At 40.2% G+C, this 20,118-nt stretch overlaps 1 protein-coding gene across 2 annotated transcripts in view; it reads left to right on the top strand.

The window, feature by feature from the left end:
• The window catches only part of WDFY2 (WD repeat and FYVE domain containing 2), a 148,515-nt gene that overhangs the window by 92,307 nt on the left and 36,090 nt on the right, over nt 1-20,118 (top strand). For both annotated transcript variants that reach the window (XM_036742461.1, XM_036742462.1), the window contains 2 exons: nt 10,191-10,245; nt 13,770-13,920. In XM_036742461.1, the coding sequence (XP_036598356.1) occupies nt 10,191-10,245; nt 13,770-13,920 (206 nt within the window). The remainder of the gene's footprint in view (nt 1-10,190; nt 10,246-13,769; nt 13,921-20,118) is intronic.

Raw genomic sequence — 20,118 nt, 5'->3', positions numbered from 1 at the left:
GAAGCAAGGATGTATGACTTGTAATGATTTGTATTTGAGAAGCGGTATATATATAAAAGACATATTTAAGTGTGTGTACACATGCCTTGTTTAAAAAAAGGCTGTTAGTTATGTGGTGAGAATGAGTGACAACAAGAAAGACAAAGTTCTGCAAGAGTACCCTTGATATTTTTTGGAAAAAATTTATCATGAAGTAGAAAATTATCAATGTACATGAGAATTTCCACATACAAACAAGACCAGAAAATGGGGATTATGCATGAAACTGCAAATCTGTTACATGTAGTTTATTCCTTACAATGTATATTAAATTTAATGTGATATTACAGTTGTTGCCTTACTTATCTTTGTCCCTCTGTGAAACCTGTTTCTGGTCTCCTATGTATTTTTTTTTTGGTATCACTGTTACTACACCCCTCCCCCCACCAACTCTATACACACAGGTACACACACACAAACCCCAAATAGCTCCCTTCTAACAAAAACAGTCAAACAAAATAAAATTATATTTAAATGGTTATATCTGGAAATATATAGCTATTTCTGCACTATTATCTCTCTACCAAGAGTTGGAAAGGCTACTTCACCCTCTGTCATCTGAAATTGTGATTAGTCATTGCCCCATTCAGGGTTCTTAAGTCTTTCAAGGTAGTTTTTGCTTACAAAGTTGTCGTCAGTATTTAAATTGTCCTCCTGGTTTCAGTTCCTGTAAGTCTTCCCAGGTTTCTCTGAATCTGTGCCTTTCACCATTTCTTAAGAGCTTTTATATTTTCCACAAGAATATTTTGAAACATTTTGTGAAATTCCTTCCTGGAACCCAAGCACCCTGTGTCTATAGCATTTTTCTGATTCAGTTGTGTCTGACTCTTCATGACCTCATTTGGAGTTTTCTCATCAAAGATACCAGCGTGGTTTGCTATTTCTTTCTCGTATTTTTTTCTCCCTCCTACCCTTTCCCATTCATTGGAGGGGAAAGAAAAATAGAAACACAGAACTCCGGTATCATATAAGCAAAGTCAAGCAAAACAAATTTCTACATTGGTCATGTCTAAAAATATATTTCTTCTGCTGCCTCTTAGTCCATCGTCTCTCTGTTATTAGTTATCAGTAGTTTTTTTCTTTATCGGTCCTCTGGAATTCTAGTTGATTATTTAGTTCATTGGAGCTCTTAAGTCTTTCAGAAATGCCCATTTTTAGAATACTGGTTGATATTAAAGTAGAAATTGTTCTTCTGGTTTTGCTTATTTTACTCTGCATCAGTCTTTCCACATCTCTTTGAAATCATCTTTATCCTCCTTTCTTTCAGCACAATAATATTCCATTACATTAACTTCCTACACTTTGGTCAGCCATTCCCCCTTAGCTCCCAGGTTTTTTGCGTGGCAATTGCTGTAAATATTTTTGTCCTTAATAGAACTTTCTCCTCTTTCGTTGATCTCTTGTGTATAGGCTTAGCAGCAATATAGCTGGGTCAAAGGGCTGTTAGTAACTTTTTGTGCATAACTCCAAATTGCTTTCCATTCACAACTCCACTGCCATATCACTGGCATCAATGTGCCTGCTTTTCTCCAACTTTTCTTACTCCTTATCCAGATAAAATGTGAGGCCCTCCTGGGAATCAGGCATCCATTTGCTAATGTCCTTTGATTCATGCTGTTCAAGGCAGATTTTTTAAATCAGGAGTGAGGAAACCTAGGTTTTCATCCAGACTCTGGCATTAAATAGAAGTGTGACTTTGTTCAGTCATTTCTTTTCTATAGGTATCGCTGTCCTCATCTTTAAAACGAAGGGGTTAGTCTCCAAGGCCTCTTTCAGCTGTAAAATTCTAAGAAATCTGATGCTCAAGCATCTCCCACCATATCCTTCCACAAGTAGGACCATTGGTTGGCAGCCATGACAACGAATTTGAATCTTGCGGCAGCAGCTGAGTATAGTTTTCTTTTTTCAGTAGGCAGGTTCATTGTTCAGATTGCTTTTCTCAAAAGTTTTTTTTAACACTTTATCTGCTTAAAAAAATACATGCTAGGGACTAGTCATTGTGTGCCGATCTCTCACATCATTTGTTTTGGAATATATCCAAATTTTTACTATTTAGAAATGTAATTTAAAATATGCTGCCTCTTTCATTGACTAAAAGGGATATGGAACAACACCATGGGGTGGAAAGGGCAAAGGGGGGGATAGAAGGAGGGGCAGAGACAGGGAAGGATGGAGGAAAAAACTGCTTGGCACAGTTTGTATGGAAATTGAGTAGGCAGACAGATAGATAGATAGATAATGCTTATTTACGCACATCTTTTCTCTCTGATAGAATGTAAATTCTAAGTAAACACTGACTATTTTTTCTTTGTATTCTCAGTGCCTGGCACATGATAGGCATTTAATAAATGCTTATTGATCGATTAATATAGTTAACAAGGACAAAAGTAAAGTAGTAGCAATAAGAATAGAAAGGACGAGACAGAGGTGGAGTAAGAGTCTAGGGTCCTTGGCACTCCTGATTGGATGTTTTGAAGGGGCATAAATGTCAGCTTTAGACTATGTGCAGTATTTTCCCAATTTGTTAAAGCAGCATTTCTCAAACTGTACACCATGAAACCGTGAGATTCCATGATGAAGTCTAAGAGTTTCTAATGAGAAAAAACATTGTAAGACTGGGTAAATACAGTGTGGAAATCCATCTGCTATGCTGTCTCTGTTAGTGGTACACAGTGTCTTTATTCAGCTGGTGTGGGGTGGCATTGGAGATTGACAGGTCAGGCCCAGTCTCTTAAAGTAGGTTTCTTATTCTTCTAAAAGTCCATCATTGAATGCATCCAGTAATTTTATGATAGTGTTAATCGGTTGATCATTAGTCAAAATAATTAGTATCTATATTGTGCTGGTAGGGTTATGAACAGTGTGTGCACGCGTGTGTGTGTGTATTTGTTGTTGTTGCTATAGTTTTTTGGTACCAACATCCAAAATGGATAAGTGGGTAGAATCTGGAAATATAAAGAGAAAAGGAATGAAAAACATCGAAACCAAGACACTGAAAGAAACATGCAGGAGTCTAGTTCAAATACCTGATACATAAGAAATGGAAATAAAATGATTGAGTTTCCTTCTGGTTGCCCTTATGTAGCCAGTATATTATGTTGCCAAATTTAAAATATATATATTTCCACAGTTCTGGCAAAATTATAAAGGCCCCTAGGAACGAAGCTGAATTTCTGGAGCAGATTCTCAAATTTAAAAGAGAAAATATAATCAGATGAAATAATAGCCTCCCCGAATAGCTTATGTAAGTAAAGAGGAAAATAAAAATTCTTTGTGAAGCAATTATGAGCTGTGCAAAATATAAGACTTAATACTCAGTGTGGTTCTCAGTCTCTATAACAAGAAACACCGTATTTCTCACAAAGTTTTTTGGTAATACTATTAGATTGGGAATGAAATTGACCTCAACAATCAACTTCAGAGATTTTTTAAATAGCCTTGTTAATTTTGATATCACTAATAGACTTTTTTAAAAAACTCATTTGAAAAGAGTTTACTGAAAAACAAAGTAAAATGTGTTTTGCTGCTGCAAAAAGTTTGAGCAGCCCTGCCTTCAAGAATTTCCAGGAGAAAATGTCTTACCTTCAGAAGATTTTAATACCAAACAATGGCAGCAGCCTGTGAACCCAGTTACCTTATTTCATCTTTGCCCCTTTTGTTTATTTTCTCATCGGGACAGATGTGGCTATATTGATAAACCTGCAGACAACCACTTGCACATATGCTGGAAGTCATAATAGCTGTTGATATTAACGGCGATATTATTTCTTTTACGATCTATGTGTGGTATTGCTTGTGTTGCTTTGGGGGATGGAAAGCAGGTAAAGTTTTTTTTAGAGTCAATAAATAATATGTTTAGATCTATAAAATTTGACAGTTCTATAACGATTAGCCCGAGCATCTTGCCACTAGTGTGTTCTCACTACAGGAGTTCTCATCATTTGTTTGATTATTCAGAATAGCATCTGAGAGAATTACTATCCAAATGGTTGGATTTGTGTCAATATTTTTCCTATGGGCTAGCTCCTCTAAAATGCTAGTTGGAGGTAGGATGCCAGCATGGATTTATGGAGTCATAATTCTTTCCTGAGGTGATAGCCATGATCAGGTTTTATGCATCTAGTCAAACTTATCCAGGAAGAGATTTAAACCATATAAATAATGAGGCTCCAGGAATCGCTGATTTGTGTCATGCCCACATTTTGACCAACATTCTCTGAGAAAAATGTCCTTCATCTCTGTACAAAGTGTTATTTCTTTATCCAGAAAGGTTAATTGCTGTCTGTTATTACTCTCAACTAATTAATTGGTATTCTGTAGTAAGTGCTTCTCTGCACTAGGGCCTATGAATCAAATTGGTTTGAAATTTCACTGGGAATTTCTTTTGCAGTTTGGAATTAGGGATCAGGTCTTTTAGAATTTGTACCCCAAGTATCCCTTCACTTAGCTAACCAGAAAACATCAGGCTACAAATATCAGAAGTACTCTACATGCCCTCCCATTTAGTAGATGGAATGAATGGATTCTAAGCTGACAATGTCTTCATTATCACCAGTAGGCTGACGAGTCAGTGAGGAATTCTTTGGTCATGGTACCTCATCAGTCAGAGAAGAACTTTAAAAGTGTCCCCTAGTCCTAAGTAATCTCCTTCTACTCCATAGTGAAATGGTGCAAAGCGTGGCAGAGGGTGCTAAGAATCACATCATTTTTAGATTATCTGTAACATTAACTGTCTCTACTCTGAGTATCACATCTTTGACCCATAGAAAGAATTGAACCATTTCAATATTGTTAAGCTCATGACAAATGAAAGCAGAAGTACATAAGGAAGTTGCAGGTGAACGGAAGGATGACTCACAGATGTGAGAGGCAAGCAAGAAGACTCAGGGGGATGACGTTTGTCATTCCTGCTTCCAGAGGTAATGAGAAATGTCATCTTGCAAGTGGTGTGCACAAGCACTTAAAAGACCTCTCTGAAGGTAATTACAGCTTGTACACCAACCTTCCATGCTGAAGATGAAGACATAGAAAAAACCCATGAAGAGCTTGATAAGATTCTTTGAACCAAGCTAACATAGACTTTGATATGTGGTGACTTCAGCATGAAGACGGCACAGAATAATGGCAGGATATGAAAAGAAATGGGAAGAGATGGGAGAGAATAGAGTACATGGAAATATGGTTTTTGTCGTTCACTTATTTTTCAGGTGTGTCCAACTTTTCATGAGCCCATTTGGGGTTTTCTTGGCAAAGAGAATGGAGTGGTTCAGCCGTTTCCTTCTCCAGCTCATTTTAGAGATGAGGAAACTGAGGCAAACAGGGTGAAGTGACTTGCCCAGGGTCACCCAGCCAGTAAACGTCTAAGACCAGATTTGGACTCAGAAAGATGAGTCTTCCTGACTTCAAGCCCAGCACTCTATGTACTCAGCTGCCTATGGTTAGAATATAAGAAATGAAAGAAAACAAAGACTTTATAGACTACTCAGAAGTCTTACACCTACATATTATGGTTACTTTTTTGAAAAGAATCAGAGGTGCTGGACATTCAGAATACTAAATAATATTACAAGAATGAAATCAACTTTCTCTTAACAGACAGAAGGAATTGATTCTGTGGGAATTGTGTTAGGACTTTTATCTATATGTAGGCAGAACATCAACCCAGAGCAGTAGTCAAAATCAACAACAAATGGGGAAGGAGGCCAATGAGAAGACAGTGCCAGCAATCACAAATGAAACCTGATGTTCAAAGAGGTAGTGAAGTATAAAAGGTGGGGGGGGGGGATGGAAAATGGTATTGACCACATTTGCCATTGTTTCCTGTGGAAGTTTAGTTGTTGTAAACCATCCCCAGAGTACAGAAACCAAAGGAGTACAAAAATGTCCTTAGCTAGCAAAAGCTTGATTTCCTCGCTGGGCAGTGAAACGTGACTGTCAAGGACAACACAGGTTTAGAAAGTAAACATGCTTGCTGCAGAATATTAGGAAGTTGACAGTGGAAGATTGTGAGCATTCTCCCCTCATAAAAACAGTAGAAAAGCATTGGAGGCAAGACAAGTAAGCAGATCAAACCAGTTCAGGTCATCCCACTGGCTTTATACCTGTGTACCTGGCAGGAACCCCCCAAAAGTTGAAAAAGCAAACAGATTTGTCAAGCATTTCTGTTGTGATCTATTTCCATCATCACCAGCCATGGAACTATTTACATTTGGACTCTTAAAAAACTCTTCAGATGCTGATTGCTATCGATACATAGCACAGGCAGCGGTGGCCCCTTAAAAAGACAAAGTCAGAAAGAATGGCTGGACCAAACTAAATAATGTAGAAGAAATCCTTTCTGGAAGCAGCTGTAATTTTAAAAAGTCATGAGGGATTATTTTAGAAACTGTCTCAGGAAGGAGATGTCAAAAGATTGGAAACAAACAGTAATTGGCATTTTCACCGGCTGCCCCCTGAGTCATAATAGCATCTATCTCCCAGGGTTAGGATAAAGTAAGATGATATTTATAAAAAGTTTTGCACAACTTAAAGTGCTGTGTGTAAGTACCAGTTATCATTATTATACATTTCTTCCAACAGTACAAATCGAAACCCAGGTGTGGCACCTCTCTAGTGCAGGCCCTTATTACCTCAGGCATGGAGTATTGCAGTGGCCTCTGCTTGGTCTGCCAATCTGAGGTCTCTCCCTACTCCAATGCATCCTCCATTCATCCCCTAAAATGATTTCCCTAAAGCTCAGATACAGACATGTCACCCCCACCCCCACCCCCATTCAGTAAACTCCAGCAGCTTCCTATCACCTCCAGAATCAAATACCAAATGTTCTGTTTGGTGTTCAAATTCCTCTATAACCCACTCCCTCCTACCTTTCCACTTTTCTGACACCTTACTCCCCACCACATATTCTTCAGTCCAGTGACACTGATCTCCCAGCTCTTCCACAAACAAGGCACTCCCTCCCTCAGCTCTGGGCATTTTGTCTGGCTGTTCTCCCTTCTCCTCTCTCTCCATCTCTTGGCTTCCCTGGCTTCTTTCAAGTCCAGCTGAAAGCCCACCTTCTCTAGGAAACCTTTCCCAATCCTTTTTGTTTATGTGTTTAATTTATGCAATAAAACAAGCATTTCTACAACATAGTACAATAAAAAGATGATTATATAGGAAAGTGCAAATCTACTATGCACACTTGCTATTCCTTTCAAACATACCACAAAGTTATCATGCACATTTTTTCTTTTTTTCTTCCCTGTCTGTCTCCTACCTTTCTCCCCTTCCCTCATGGCCACCATTAGACACAAATAGGTGTGTGCATGTAGATGTGTGTGTATTTACATATATATGTAAAGTTATTGTATACATCTATTTGTTAGTTCTTTCTCTAGATGCAGATAGCATCTTTCTTCATACATCCCTTATAGTTAGTGCCTTCCTCCTATTAACTATATATCCTGGATATATCTTGTTTGTATGTATTGTCTCCCTTATTAGATTGTAAGCTTCTTGAAAATAGGGCCTTTCTTTTGCCTTTCTTTGTGTCCCCAGCTCTGAGCACAGTGGTGCACATAGTAGGTGCTTAAAAACATATTCATTGACTGACTGAGGTACAGAATAGATGGAAGGGGACCTCAGAGGGGAAAACACTAGTGACTAGGACGAAGGCCTTCTTTGGAAGGGATTATTTTTTAAACGTTTCTGCTCGTGTATAGAATGAAGGTCATCCACTTCTGTTACTCACTAAATGTCACGGCAGAATGTTGCATGAGTCCACTTTTAAGCTTACCTAGCACGCTCACTGCTACCGATTGCTGTGTTCCTTGACACAAGGTATTTCCTATCCTTAAGCAGTCTCAAGTAAAGGTTTCAAAGGTGGGACGTTCTTTAGGGCTATGATAACATTGCTTTCGAGTAGTAGTTAGAGCATGCCATCTCAAAATCCACCTTCCCTGACAGGTTTGGTTTTGGTTTTGTTTTTAAGCCCTTGCGAATTACATAGCAGTTGCCTACTGTATGGTAACCCTACGGCCAACCTGCCTGAATGGGCCCTGCCAAAGTCTGAAATATGACTGGTGGCCATTCACAGCTACAAGGTTCTTGGGGGCCAGGCACAATAAACAGACTCCTAACCAAATCAGCTGACTTTTCTCTGATTTTTTTTAAATCATCAAAGGAAAATTCTCAAAGCTTCAAATGCCCCCTAATAAGTTCCATTGTTCTCTTTATTCTGCATAACTCAAGACAACTTGGCTTTAGTATGTAATGTTTACAATATCACTTCTTCTTCAAAGTTTCTCCACATTTCAGTAACAATGATTATATGAATTTAGGCAGAGCCCAAATGGAGTCAGGAACACTAGAGTTCAAATTAGGCCTCAGGCTAATGTGTAGCTATGTGACCCTGGGCAAGTCACTTAACTCTGTTTGCCTCAGTTTCCTCATCTTTAAAATGAGCTGGAGAAGGAAATGGCAAACCACTCCAGTATCTTTGCCAAGAAAACCCCAAATGGGGTCACGAAGAGTTGGTGAGAGTCCATAGTGTATATCTCATAAACACAGGAATCCATAAACCAATGTTCTCTTGCAACTAATATATCTGAAATTAAATTCTAACTTTGATCTTTTACACATCTCATCAACTTAGCCAGTGAGTCACATATGGACTTTAAATCCACTATGTAGGTCTTCAACTAGGGAGAGAGAAAGTTAATATATTTAAGAATTCGGATTTATTTTTTAGTATCAAAAAGCATGCATTTACCCTCCATCCAGTGAATCACAAGATTCAAGCTACCATAAAGTAGGGAAAGTAGTGTTCTGATAAACTCCTGAAATTTTGTCATTCCTTATTGGCCAATATGGAAGCTTTGGACTTGACCCAGATTTTCTTCTACTTATCACATTCATAACTGTAGATGAAGAATATTCAAATTTCCTTTGGATAGTGATATTTTTGTAACCTCAAAGGTAGACATTCTTAATCTTAGATCCCTAAACTTGTTTGTAATAGTAAGTATTATTATAATAATTATATTATTATATATTATAATAATTATAATAAGTCAGTTAATAAACCTTTATTAAGCACTTACAATATGCCAGACATTTGGCTAACCACTGGGGATACAAAGAAAGGCAAAAGACAGTCCCTGTCCTAATGGGAAGGACCAGAATGCAAATGACTATGTATTGTTATGCAACTACATACAGGATGAATAGGAAATAATCAACAGAGGGAAGATACTATAGTTAAGAGGTATTGGGAAAAGCTTCTATAGAAGGTGGAATTTTAGCCAGGACTTGAAAGAAGCCAGAAGGCAGAGGTGAAGAGAGAGAACATTCCAGGCATTGGAGATATGGGGAGGATAGCCATTGAAAATGCTTGGAAAGGAGCTAGTTGTCTCTGTGTCAAAGAATATTTGGGGAGGTGTAAAGTGTGAGAAGACTGTAAAGATAGGGGAAACAGGTTATAAAGAGCTTTGAGTGCGAAATAGGATTTTATATTTGATCCTGGAGGTGATAGGGAACCTGAATGGAGGATGGATTGGAATGGGGAGAGGCAGGCATACCCACCAGCAGACTATTGTAACAGTCCAGGCATAAAGTGCACCAGGGTGGTGGCAGTCATCAGAGCAGAGAATGTGAGAGATGTTATGAAGATATAATCAACAGGTCATGGTAAGAGATTGGATATATTGGGGGTTGGGAGATAGTGAGAAGTTGAGGATGGCTCCTAGTTTGAGCACCTGGGGCACTGGGAGGATGATGATGCCCTTAACTACAGTAGGGAAGTCTGGAAAGGTATTAATAATATATTTTAATCTAATATATAATATTTGGCATTGTATTTAGTGTAATTTTAAGTATTATGCATTATAATAACTCAATAATATACAATACAACACAATTATGTAATTAAACATATAATGAATATTATTTAATAATATATTTGTATTTTATATAACTTAAATGCTTAATTATTGTAATTAACCCTTGTTGAAAAGGGATACCATTACCTCGGCGAGCAAAATTCTAAAGCACTAAGATGTCAATATGGAGTGTTAATTCTTTGCAGTGCAACTCAAACATGGTTTTCTTAGCTTAAGCTCTCTTTGCTCCTTAAGATAACTTTGTTTAATTTTGTTGTTGTTGTTTTGCAGGAATTTATTTTATCAGAAGATTACAACAAGATGACCCCTGTGAAAAACTACCAAGGTAGGAAGTAGGGCTGCTATGTCCTTTCAACTAGATTTCCAAAGAAAACACTGCTTGATGCTTTTAATGGGCAGCTTCGTCAGTAATGTCTAAAGGGCTGACATACTTAACTATAGCTAAGGTTGCTGTTTCTGTTTTGAATTAGATTCTTTTTTGGAGAAAGTAGATGGAAAAGTTTTGTTTTGTTTTTCCCTCCTCTCACTCTCTTTTTGGACGTTTTAAATAGCAGAACTATTTCACCGACCTCAGTCTACCTCCAACTTTCACAAGTGAGGTCTTAAGGTCCAGCGAATGTGCCAAGAAAGTGAAATAACATAGAAACTGCTACTTTTGGGGAAAAATCGCTACCCCCATAAGAGTCCTAAAATTTGGTAGAACTCCAGCATGTGATGAGGTTTTTGAGTTGGCAGAGCAACAAGATGGTTAGATGTTGACCTGGCCTTTGCCCACAGTACGGATTATTAAGGAAATAGCAGAGAATTTCACACCTTACCATAATCTTCAGGAAAGGCAAGAAAGCTAATTACAGCTCTTGACATTTCTCTGTCCTTTGTTTGGTAGGATCTCATCTGAAGTCCTTCTGGAAAGGCTACCATATAATGTAATTAGCTAAATACTTCCATCATAGTGGGGTTTTAGGTTACAATGTGAAAGAACACACAGGATATTTTCAGCATGGAAAATTTAGTGATGATAAAACTAATAATATCAAGACTTTTACCTTGTAGTCGTCTATTGAGGCAGCATAGTACAGTGGAAAAAGTCATCATTTCGGAGCCCTAAACTTGGGGACCTGAGTTAGAATCTCAGATCTGCCATTTACTTCCTCTATGATCTTAGGCAAGTCACATAACCTCTGGTTATGAAGGGGTTGGATTAGATCATCTTTGAGGTCCCATCCAGCTTTTCATCTCTAATCTTAGTAAAATATCTGTTACAATCAGAAAGCCTGGGATCTGACCAGAAACAACAGCCTGTGATTGTTCAGAGAAGGTGATAAAATTTTGTTCCGGTCACAACTGATAGTATTCTATCTAGTGGAATTTCTACCAGCAGTGACACGGAAAAATTTTATACTAGGATGATTCCATTTTATATAGCCATGTTCTTTTGGGGGCGGGGGGCAATCACTGCCAGTTGCTCTAATATCTTGCTACTCGTCCTCCTTCAAGGGGCCCTAGCTTCTTTCATTATCTACTCCGAGAGACGTGTAGCAGCTGATGGCCATCTCATCCACTGGGGCATTTCTTTTCTTCATGTAGTACTTTTTTTTGTCATGACTGGGGGATCAAGAAGTAAGGCCAGAGGAAAGTTGGCAGTTGATCACACTTTGCCACCCCCTACCTTCCTTCACTAATGACCACAGTGTTGGGTAGCCCCTGAGCAAGAGCTTACTCTAATTTGAACCAGGATAGTGGTGAAACAAGAATGCTGTGTTAGAACAGGGTGCTGATGAGCTTGAGTTTAGAGGTTCAACTTCCGTTCATGCCAATTCACTTCTGTTTCTGGTCAGGGGATTGTATCCTATCCTAATCGTTATTGTTGGTCAGAGACATTCAGGATAGATATATAAATCTGCAGGGGGTGAGGGGTGTATACATGTATACGTACATATGTATCTGTCTCTCTAGATCATGACATCACTGTGGGAAGAGCTGCTGCTCTTACATCTGTCTTGTCCGTCTGTCCGTCATACAAGAATAACGTCATTAGCAGTGGTATCTTAGGTGTGCAGCAGCCACCCAGGCTCTGCTGTTGCAACCCTCTTTTCACAACTTTAGAACTAGAATGATCATTTTCTTAAGTGGTAGCATGTTCCAATCTCCTTTGATCAAGTGATAAACTGTTTACCTTGAAAGAACCTCATCTTGAACACTGTACACAGCAACAGCAACATTGTGCGATGATCAGTTATGATAGACTTGGCTCTTCTCAGCAATACAATGATTCAAGACAATTCCAAAAGACTCGTGATGGAAAATGCTGTCCACATCCAGAGAAAGAACTGTGGAGTCTGAGTGCAGACTGAAGCCTACTATTTTCACTTGTTTTTTGTGTTTTCTTTCTCATGGTTTTCCACTTTTGTTCCAATTCTTTTTTCACAACATGGCTAATGTGGAAATGTGTTTAACATGGTTGTACATGTGTAACCTATATCAGATTGCTTGCTTTCTTGGTGGGGGATGAGGGAGGGAGGGAGGCAAATTTTGAACTCAAAATTTTATAAAAATGAATGTTGAAAACTATCTTTACATGTAATTAGGAAAAAAAAAATAAAAATAAAAAAGTAATATTGGCCAAATGGGGGAGGAAAAAAAAGAAACTCATCTATACCCAGCAACTAGCTCAGTTGGCAACTAGCTCAGTGTCTGGCACATAGTAGGTACTTATGTGTTGACTGATTACTCTTATCTGAAAAATTCTCAATAGTTTATCTTTTTCTGAGCAGATTTTCACTTGCTCATGCATGCCTGTACATACACACACAGACACACACAACCCTTTGAGATTTTTTACCAGCAGAATTTTTTTCTCGTTTCTTTTCAGACCTCCCCAGATAGATGATACAGGTTGGGCAGTTTCAGCTGTGGAAGTTAGCGTGAAAGCTGGAGTCATCCTATTGGATCTTAGTTGGGGCTGCTCATGATGGTGTCATTGCTTTTGATATCCCAATAGCATTAATATTTTGTAGGTAGTGTTAAATGTACAGTTTAGATAAGCTCATATGAAAAGCTGCTTGTTGTAGTGGGTAGGGAAGACCTACATCAAGCCCTGAGTTCAGCTCCCTCCTGACATAACCTGGCTGCATGACTTTGGCCAAGTCATTGACCCTCTCAGTGCCCTAGTGCACTCTCTAAGACTCTTAGTGGCAGAGTTGTTGCCAGTCTGCATTGTCTGGAGGATGGGGCAGTCTCTTTACCTAGAGGCTCAACATACAGAGGAACTAAGAAATATGGACCAATATAAAAAACTAAGCTATTCTAAGACAGCCATTCTCAAGGCCATTGACATATGTGCCTTGGCATTAAGAATACTTGTTTCTTCCTTATGTGACACTAATAAGAGGTCTTCTCTTCTTTCAAAGGTGTTTGTGAGGTCTGACAAAAAGCTCGACTTCCAGAGCTTTGCTATCAATACATTGGCTAAGCTTTTTAGTCATCATGAATCAGTAAGCATTTATTAAGCATCTACTATGTGCCAGGCACTGTGTTAAGCTAAGAAGAAGCCTGGTGCATCACCTTCATTATTATTATTAGACTAAACAAGCCAGCCATACTGTCAGTGTTGGTACAGGCATTTTGTTGGGCTGTGATTGTCATTCAGCTAAGACCTGAAGTTACCCTTTTCTCTTACTGACAGTACAGAATACTTCGGGTAGTGTTTGACTCTAATGCCTTGATGATTTATCAGTTTTTACTGGGCGGGGGCAGAGGGAATGGTACATTCCTATTGAAATGTTTAACTCTCTTTTTCCTGGTCTTCTTCTTAGGATGACATTTGGTCTGTTGTCTTTTATTTTTCAGCTCACCAGAGCAGGGTGACGATGGTCCTGTTTGTTCTGGAGATGGAGTGGGTACTGAGCACGGGGCAGGACAAACACTTCACCTGGCACTGTTCAGAGAGCGGGCAGCGCCTGGGAGGTTACCGCACCACCTCTGGACCCTCTGGCCTGCAGTATCCTTGATTGCCTCTCCAGCTTTTGTCTTAGGTTTTTTCTTTCTTTGAATGAGTTTAAGATATCTAGAATTCAGAAGGTTTTCTTGCTGAGTCTCCCTGTGGGAATGGGAAGTATTCTAGACTTTCCTCGCACTTGGGTCATCACGGGCATGGGGGTGGATAGGGACTAAAGAGAAATAATAGTTTGTGCTGTGCGGCAGCCTGAGGTGCACAGCACATGAGAGACGAGATGGAGGCTGAGCCGTCCCTACGCCACATCCTAATCATACTCTATCAAGTCCAGAGTCTAGCTGGCTGAAAGCAAACTCAAGAAATCCACTCCAGGCATATGGAAAAGGGAAATGCGTAGAACTCCAGAACGCAGCCTTCGATTTTTTTCTCTTACAGTGGTAATTATCAGCAGATACAAACCAAGGCTTCTGAACAACATCCCGTTTGGTTGGTAGGAGGTAAGACAGCTCAGAGTGGGTTACCAGTGAAACACATGGGGATGCTCTAGGTTTCATCTCCAGCTATGGGACTAGACCACACCATGCCCTCTTGAGCTGCCTAAAAGTGATGTAATGGTCCTCGACCTTCATTAGATCTAACAAGCTCCTGATTCCCCAGAAAGGTTTATGGGCTGCTGGACATGCAGCACCTAGCCCAGCACCTGGCACAGAGCAGGCAGTTGATAAATGCTAGTTGATTGAGTGTTGACCTGGTCTGCCTTTCTGTAGCAAATACAACCTTCACATGGTCAGGTAAAGACGGTAATAAGTTGATCGCAGAATCTTGGATTTAGAAGAGACTTTGAGGTCCTAATTTTAAAAGCATGACCTTCCCCGCCCCTCCTCATCTTTCAGTAGGTCTACATTTCAGTTTATTTGCCCTGGTTGCCCATCTCTACACCCTTTCAATCCACCCTTTATAGTACTCCCAGACTAATGCATAGGTCTGGGCATTTCACTCTGTTCAGAAACCTTAGTGATTCCCTGTCAAATAAAACTCAGCCTTCTTAGCCTAGCTTTGATGGTCCTCCACAACCTTATTACTATCTCCCTGCCTTTTCTTGTCTCATGAATACTCCGTGCTCCCATACTTTTCCACCACTAGGTTTTTCTTTGCTCACGTTGTTTCCTGTGCTTAGGATGATAAACTGTTTGCCTTGAAAGGAACTCATCTTTATCCAGCTCCCAGCTCAGTGCCTGGCACATAGTAGGTGCTTACATGTTGATTATCGTGAGACTTTTATTCTGATCATAAAAACTCTCAGTGGTTTGTTTCCCCTCCTCCACCCTTTGAATTCTCCCCTATTCTTTAAAAGTCCAGCTCTAGAGACAGTTCTTCCATCAGTCTTTCTCTGATTCTTCGTCCTGCCTCAGCCAGGCTCATTATTCCCTCAGATCTCATTCAGCACTTTGTTTCTTTGTTTGCTTTCTGATGTATATATAATTGTGTATTGTCATTATCGTGTATATTTGTATATTTGTCGGCTTTCCCCACTACACTCCAGTAAAACTGGGATAATATCATACCTAGACTTTGTGTCTCCCCCGTTGCCTAGCACAGTGCTTCGTAGCATAGAAGGCTCTTACTAAATCCAGTTCAGTTTTAACAAGCAGTTAATGTGTACAGAGCACCATGCTGGGCAGTGGGGGAGACCCAAAGTTCAAGCCGGAGATGGTCCCTGTTGTCATGGAGCTGAGGCTTGGCACACACGCAGTAACTATACTGCAGTATTCTATGTAGGTGTAAGTACCAGAGAGGTGAGCAGGAAAAAAGATAATTTGCAAAGTCAGAAAGAAAAACAGTGGTAGAGACTTCCAGCTTTCAGATTCTCCCATCCATATACGGGACTGAGACTCGAAAAATGTATGAAGTCATATGTTCCGTGCGCCCCAGCAGTCAGATCATCTGCTTGGCAGGCCCTGCAGATGGGTGTCAGGAGCCGGAGCCCTTCCCTCTTGTCTGGATGAGCCAACTTGCTTTAGAAGCTGTCGATTTCATTCTCATTTTCTACTCCTCATCACAGCCATGCTTTTGGAGAGATTTACCAAAAAGGAAGGGGTCAGGGCAGGGGGGGCTGAAAGAAATTGTGTCAGATTAGCATGAAATCGGATGGCAGCTTAATAATTATCTTCATAAAATTTTAAAATGTACTCTGCACTTAAGCTCTGATAATTGTACTTATTCAGGCTGTCAGTATTCAGTGCTATCTGATATATTATTACTGTGACATTGAGCTGATAAAAAAGATTTCGCAGGCTGGTACCTTTTGTCCCCCAGCCCAGCAATAACAAAATTCACTTTAAAGGCTACAGAACTGAGGGAAACAAACTTCCTAACCAGTGGCCCTCATTCACAGAGAGAGCTTTGTTAATAACTTGTAAAGCCTAAATGAAAAAGTGTCCCCCTGCAAAGGGAGGAAGAGGAACAAAAGATTAATCAAAAATGGGGTGGGAGGGCCTGAATCCACCAGACACTTTGAGCAGCTAGTTTCTGTGCGCTGCATTTTGTGTGCATTATAGCTAATAGCTTTCCCATTTTCTCCCATTTAAGGACAAGGGAGGCTAGAAGCAAGACAGATAACTAGCCTATTTTGGGGGAGACAGACCTGTTAAAGGCACCACCAAACATGGCCTCTGACAGAAGTCAGTCGGTTCAGGGGCTCGGGCTTCAGCCCAAGATTTCTTCAAGCAACCGCCCTTGACACCTGCCTTTGAGGAAGCAGCAGCTGGGCTCACTTTTCAGTTCAGTTTAATAAGAACCTATTAAGTGCCTCATGTAGGCAGAAGGCTGTGCTAGGCACTGGGCGGAATTTGAAATTTAAATAAAACTTCTTGCTGCCTTTGTGGAGCTCACAGGCAGCAAGGGGAGAAAACCTATGTAAATAAGTGGAGTTGCGACAGCTGGGTCTAGCAGTGGCAAGGGTGTGAAAATTGGAGTCAAGGAGACCCGATTTCAAATCCAGCCTCAGACACTAGCTGTGTGACTCTGGGCAGTTAACCCCTGCCTCAGTTTCCTCATCTGTAAAATGGTAGTAACAGTAGTATGTTATGAGGATAAAATGAGATATTTGTAAAGTACTTAGCACAGTGCCTGGCACATAGCAGGCACTGTGTAAATCCTTGTTCTCCCCACCTCAGTTCAGAAGAATACGAGGGTGCCTCCTGATCATCGATGAGGCGTTCTATGCGTGCTTTGTCTCTCCCACCTGCAATTAATATTCCCAAAACATAGGACTATGTCCCTTCCCGACTCAAAAATCTTGAAAGGAATCCCCTTCCTTTTAGAGATAAGATTTCATCATCTAAAGCCTCCACCATCTGGTCACCACTGACCTTTCTAGACTTGCGAAGCCTTTCCTGGCCTCTCCCCACTCCATCTAGCCCAGCTGTTAGCCCTCTCGCCTTGCTCGGGTTACCTTGTAGTCACTTATCTGTTTACATGTTCTATCTCCCAAATAAAGTGGAAGCTGCTCGAGGACGGGAGCCGTTTGGTTTTTGCCTTTCTGTCTCCCCCGTGTGTGGTACATAGGAAGTGCTTAATTAATATATGTGTTCATTTAAGTCAAGTGGTGTGTGTCAAGCCCGGAAAGGAGATAGACGTGTGCAAAAGGAAATGAAGAAAGGGTGGTGGTTCACCTTCATCTAACTGTTAGTGTTTAGTTTGGATCGCCAGCACCTTTCCCCAGAGTGCAGCACCCTCTTATTCCACCATTTGTCACAACCACAGCTACAGCGTTGATTCAACATAATGTACAGTCATGTCCCTCCTCTTTGCATGTGCAAAGGACCCTGGGGTTTCAGTTTCCTTGTTAGTTAATTGGTGGCTGAGCTAAATCCAGCCAGTGTAGCGGTGGTGATGCTAACGGAAATGACCATGAACCACGCACACAGTCCTGAAAAGAGTGCTTGACCTCAGCTAACTCCCCCTTGCTGGCTCAGAATTGGGAGCCCCAGTGGCAGCCCAGCAACTGGAAACGTATATTTAGCCAACACTAAAACACTGGCGGCTTGACAGTTTGTGCTTTAGCCAGAGAAATCTCCGCCAGGAACCAGCTGACTTTCCTTATTCCAGAATGTTTTTTTCTAGATAATGACTAGATGTCTTGGACACATTGCAAATAGGCAGCCCAGATAGTGTTTGGAAAGAGACTTCAATACAGGTCCCATGAAAAAACACACAATCGATTTCCATCTTCCCAATTCTATATTTTGCTTAATATTTTGTTTTGTCTTTTGATTCATTTATTCATTCATCCATTCATGCATTCATTCACTCATTTATTTGTTTAATTATATTTGGTTGGGAGAAAGAGAAGATAAGTCACTCAATTTTCTGAATGGCATGGTTCAGAGATTTATTTTCCTTAGTTATGGAGCAGTCGACTTGTATAGATAGTTGAAATCCATAGATTATCTCCAAACTTCATTTTAGCCCATTTCTTTTTTCCAGCAGTCTTGTGAAAGTTTAAAAAGAATCACCTGATTTCTCTTTCACTTTCTTTTCACTTCTTTCTCCATCCTCTTGTAAGAGGAACACAGTACCTAGTACATAGAGTAGGAGCTTAACAAATGCTGATTGATGGATGAGTTGTAAAATTGAACCTTGAGTAATCTAGAGTTGGTTGTAATACTTGGATGTCTTTGGCTAAAGATGTTGTATGTAAGTTGTTGTTCATCGTTATACAGTTTGACACAACAGGACGAAGGACTCGCCCAAGGGTATACTATGCCACAGGTAGGTGTTCCGTTTAATAGGCATTTATTAAGTGCCTACTGTGGTACTATGTTGTTGATTAGTTTCAGGTGTATCCAATTCTTCATGACCCCATTTGGGGTTTTCTTAGCAGAGATACTGGAATGGTTCGCAGAGATACTGGAATGGTTCGCCATTTCCTCCTCCAGCTCATTTTACAGATGAGGAAACTGAGGCAAACAAGGTTAGGTGACTTGCCGAGTGTCACACAACTGACAAGTGCCCGAGGTTGATTTTGATCTCAGGAAGATGAGTCTTCCTGACTTTAGGCCTGTTGCTTTAGTCACTGTGCCACCTAGGTACCTTTGGCACTATGAAACAAAGACACAAAGGAAAGAGGCTCTGCCATGTTTTTCAAGCTTTTTTTAAATTTTGAGTTTCACATTTTCTGTCCCTCCCTCCTCCCCTCCTTAAGAAGGTGGTCCATTTGATATAGGTTATATGTGTGCAATCATGCAATACATATTTCCATATTAGTCATATTGTGAAAGAACCCTCCCCCCCCCAAAAAAAAACAAAGAAAAATAAAGTTAAAAAAAAGTATGCTTCAAACTACAGTCAGACTCCATCAGTTCTTTTCCCTGGAGGTGGATAGCATTTTTTCATCATAAGTCCTTCTAGATTGTCTTAGATCGTTGTATTGTCAAAAATAGTTAAGTTGACCATCATATTGCTATTAACGTATATGGTGTTCTCCTGTTCCTTCTCCCTTGGCTTTTTATTGGTTTTTCTGAAATCCAGCTGCTCATTGCTTTTTATAGCACAGTAGTATTTCATCACCATCATATACCACAACTTGTCCGTCCATTCCCTCAGTCAGGGCTGTCCAACCTTCGGTTATCTTAGGGCAGCATTAAAATAGAATAATTATTCGAGGGCCGTGCCCAGAATAAAAAATACAGTACGCTAATAGCAGGGGAACGCGCGTCATCAATACGACAGGTGAAGGCATGAAGCGTGAAAGCAAACAAAAAACAACAAAGCGCAACACAACAGGATAAAGGTAGGTGCCTATTGACTAGTCTGCATCGTACAGACGGAACGCATCCCACAGATCGACTGAAAATTCCGTGCAATATGTTCCATCCATAATACTGCTTAAAAACACCAAAGAAAATTAACATCAATGAGGTTATTTATTAGTGATGGAATTTAAAAATCTAATATGTATTCCATGCAAATTATTATTTTTTTTTAAATATTTTGTGCAGCTGTTTTCAGAGCTAGGTCTGAGGTCCAAGGAGAGGTCTGTTTACTACTTTCCTGGCTTGTATTCTGGTCTGTGAGGTACCGCAAGCACTCTTTTTCATCCTGGCCCTGTGACTGGGGTCCATACTCCCCAGAGGCCATAAGCTTTAGTGTGCCTAGTGCTCCTCCTAGCCCTGGGACTTTGGCCCAGCAATCTAACTCAGATCCAAGCATGGGCAGTGCAATAGAGTCCTGCACCCAGTG

Source organism: Trichosurus vulpecula, chromosome 2 (genome assembly GCF_011100635.1).
Source record: "Trichosurus vulpecula isolate mTriVul1 chromosome 2, mTriVul1.pri, whole genome shotgun sequence".
NCBI classification, from domain to species: Eukaryota; Metazoa; Chordata; class Mammalia; order Diprotodontia; family Phalangeridae; genus Trichosurus; species Trichosurus vulpecula.
This window is presented reverse-complemented; position numbering and strand designations above follow the sequence as displayed.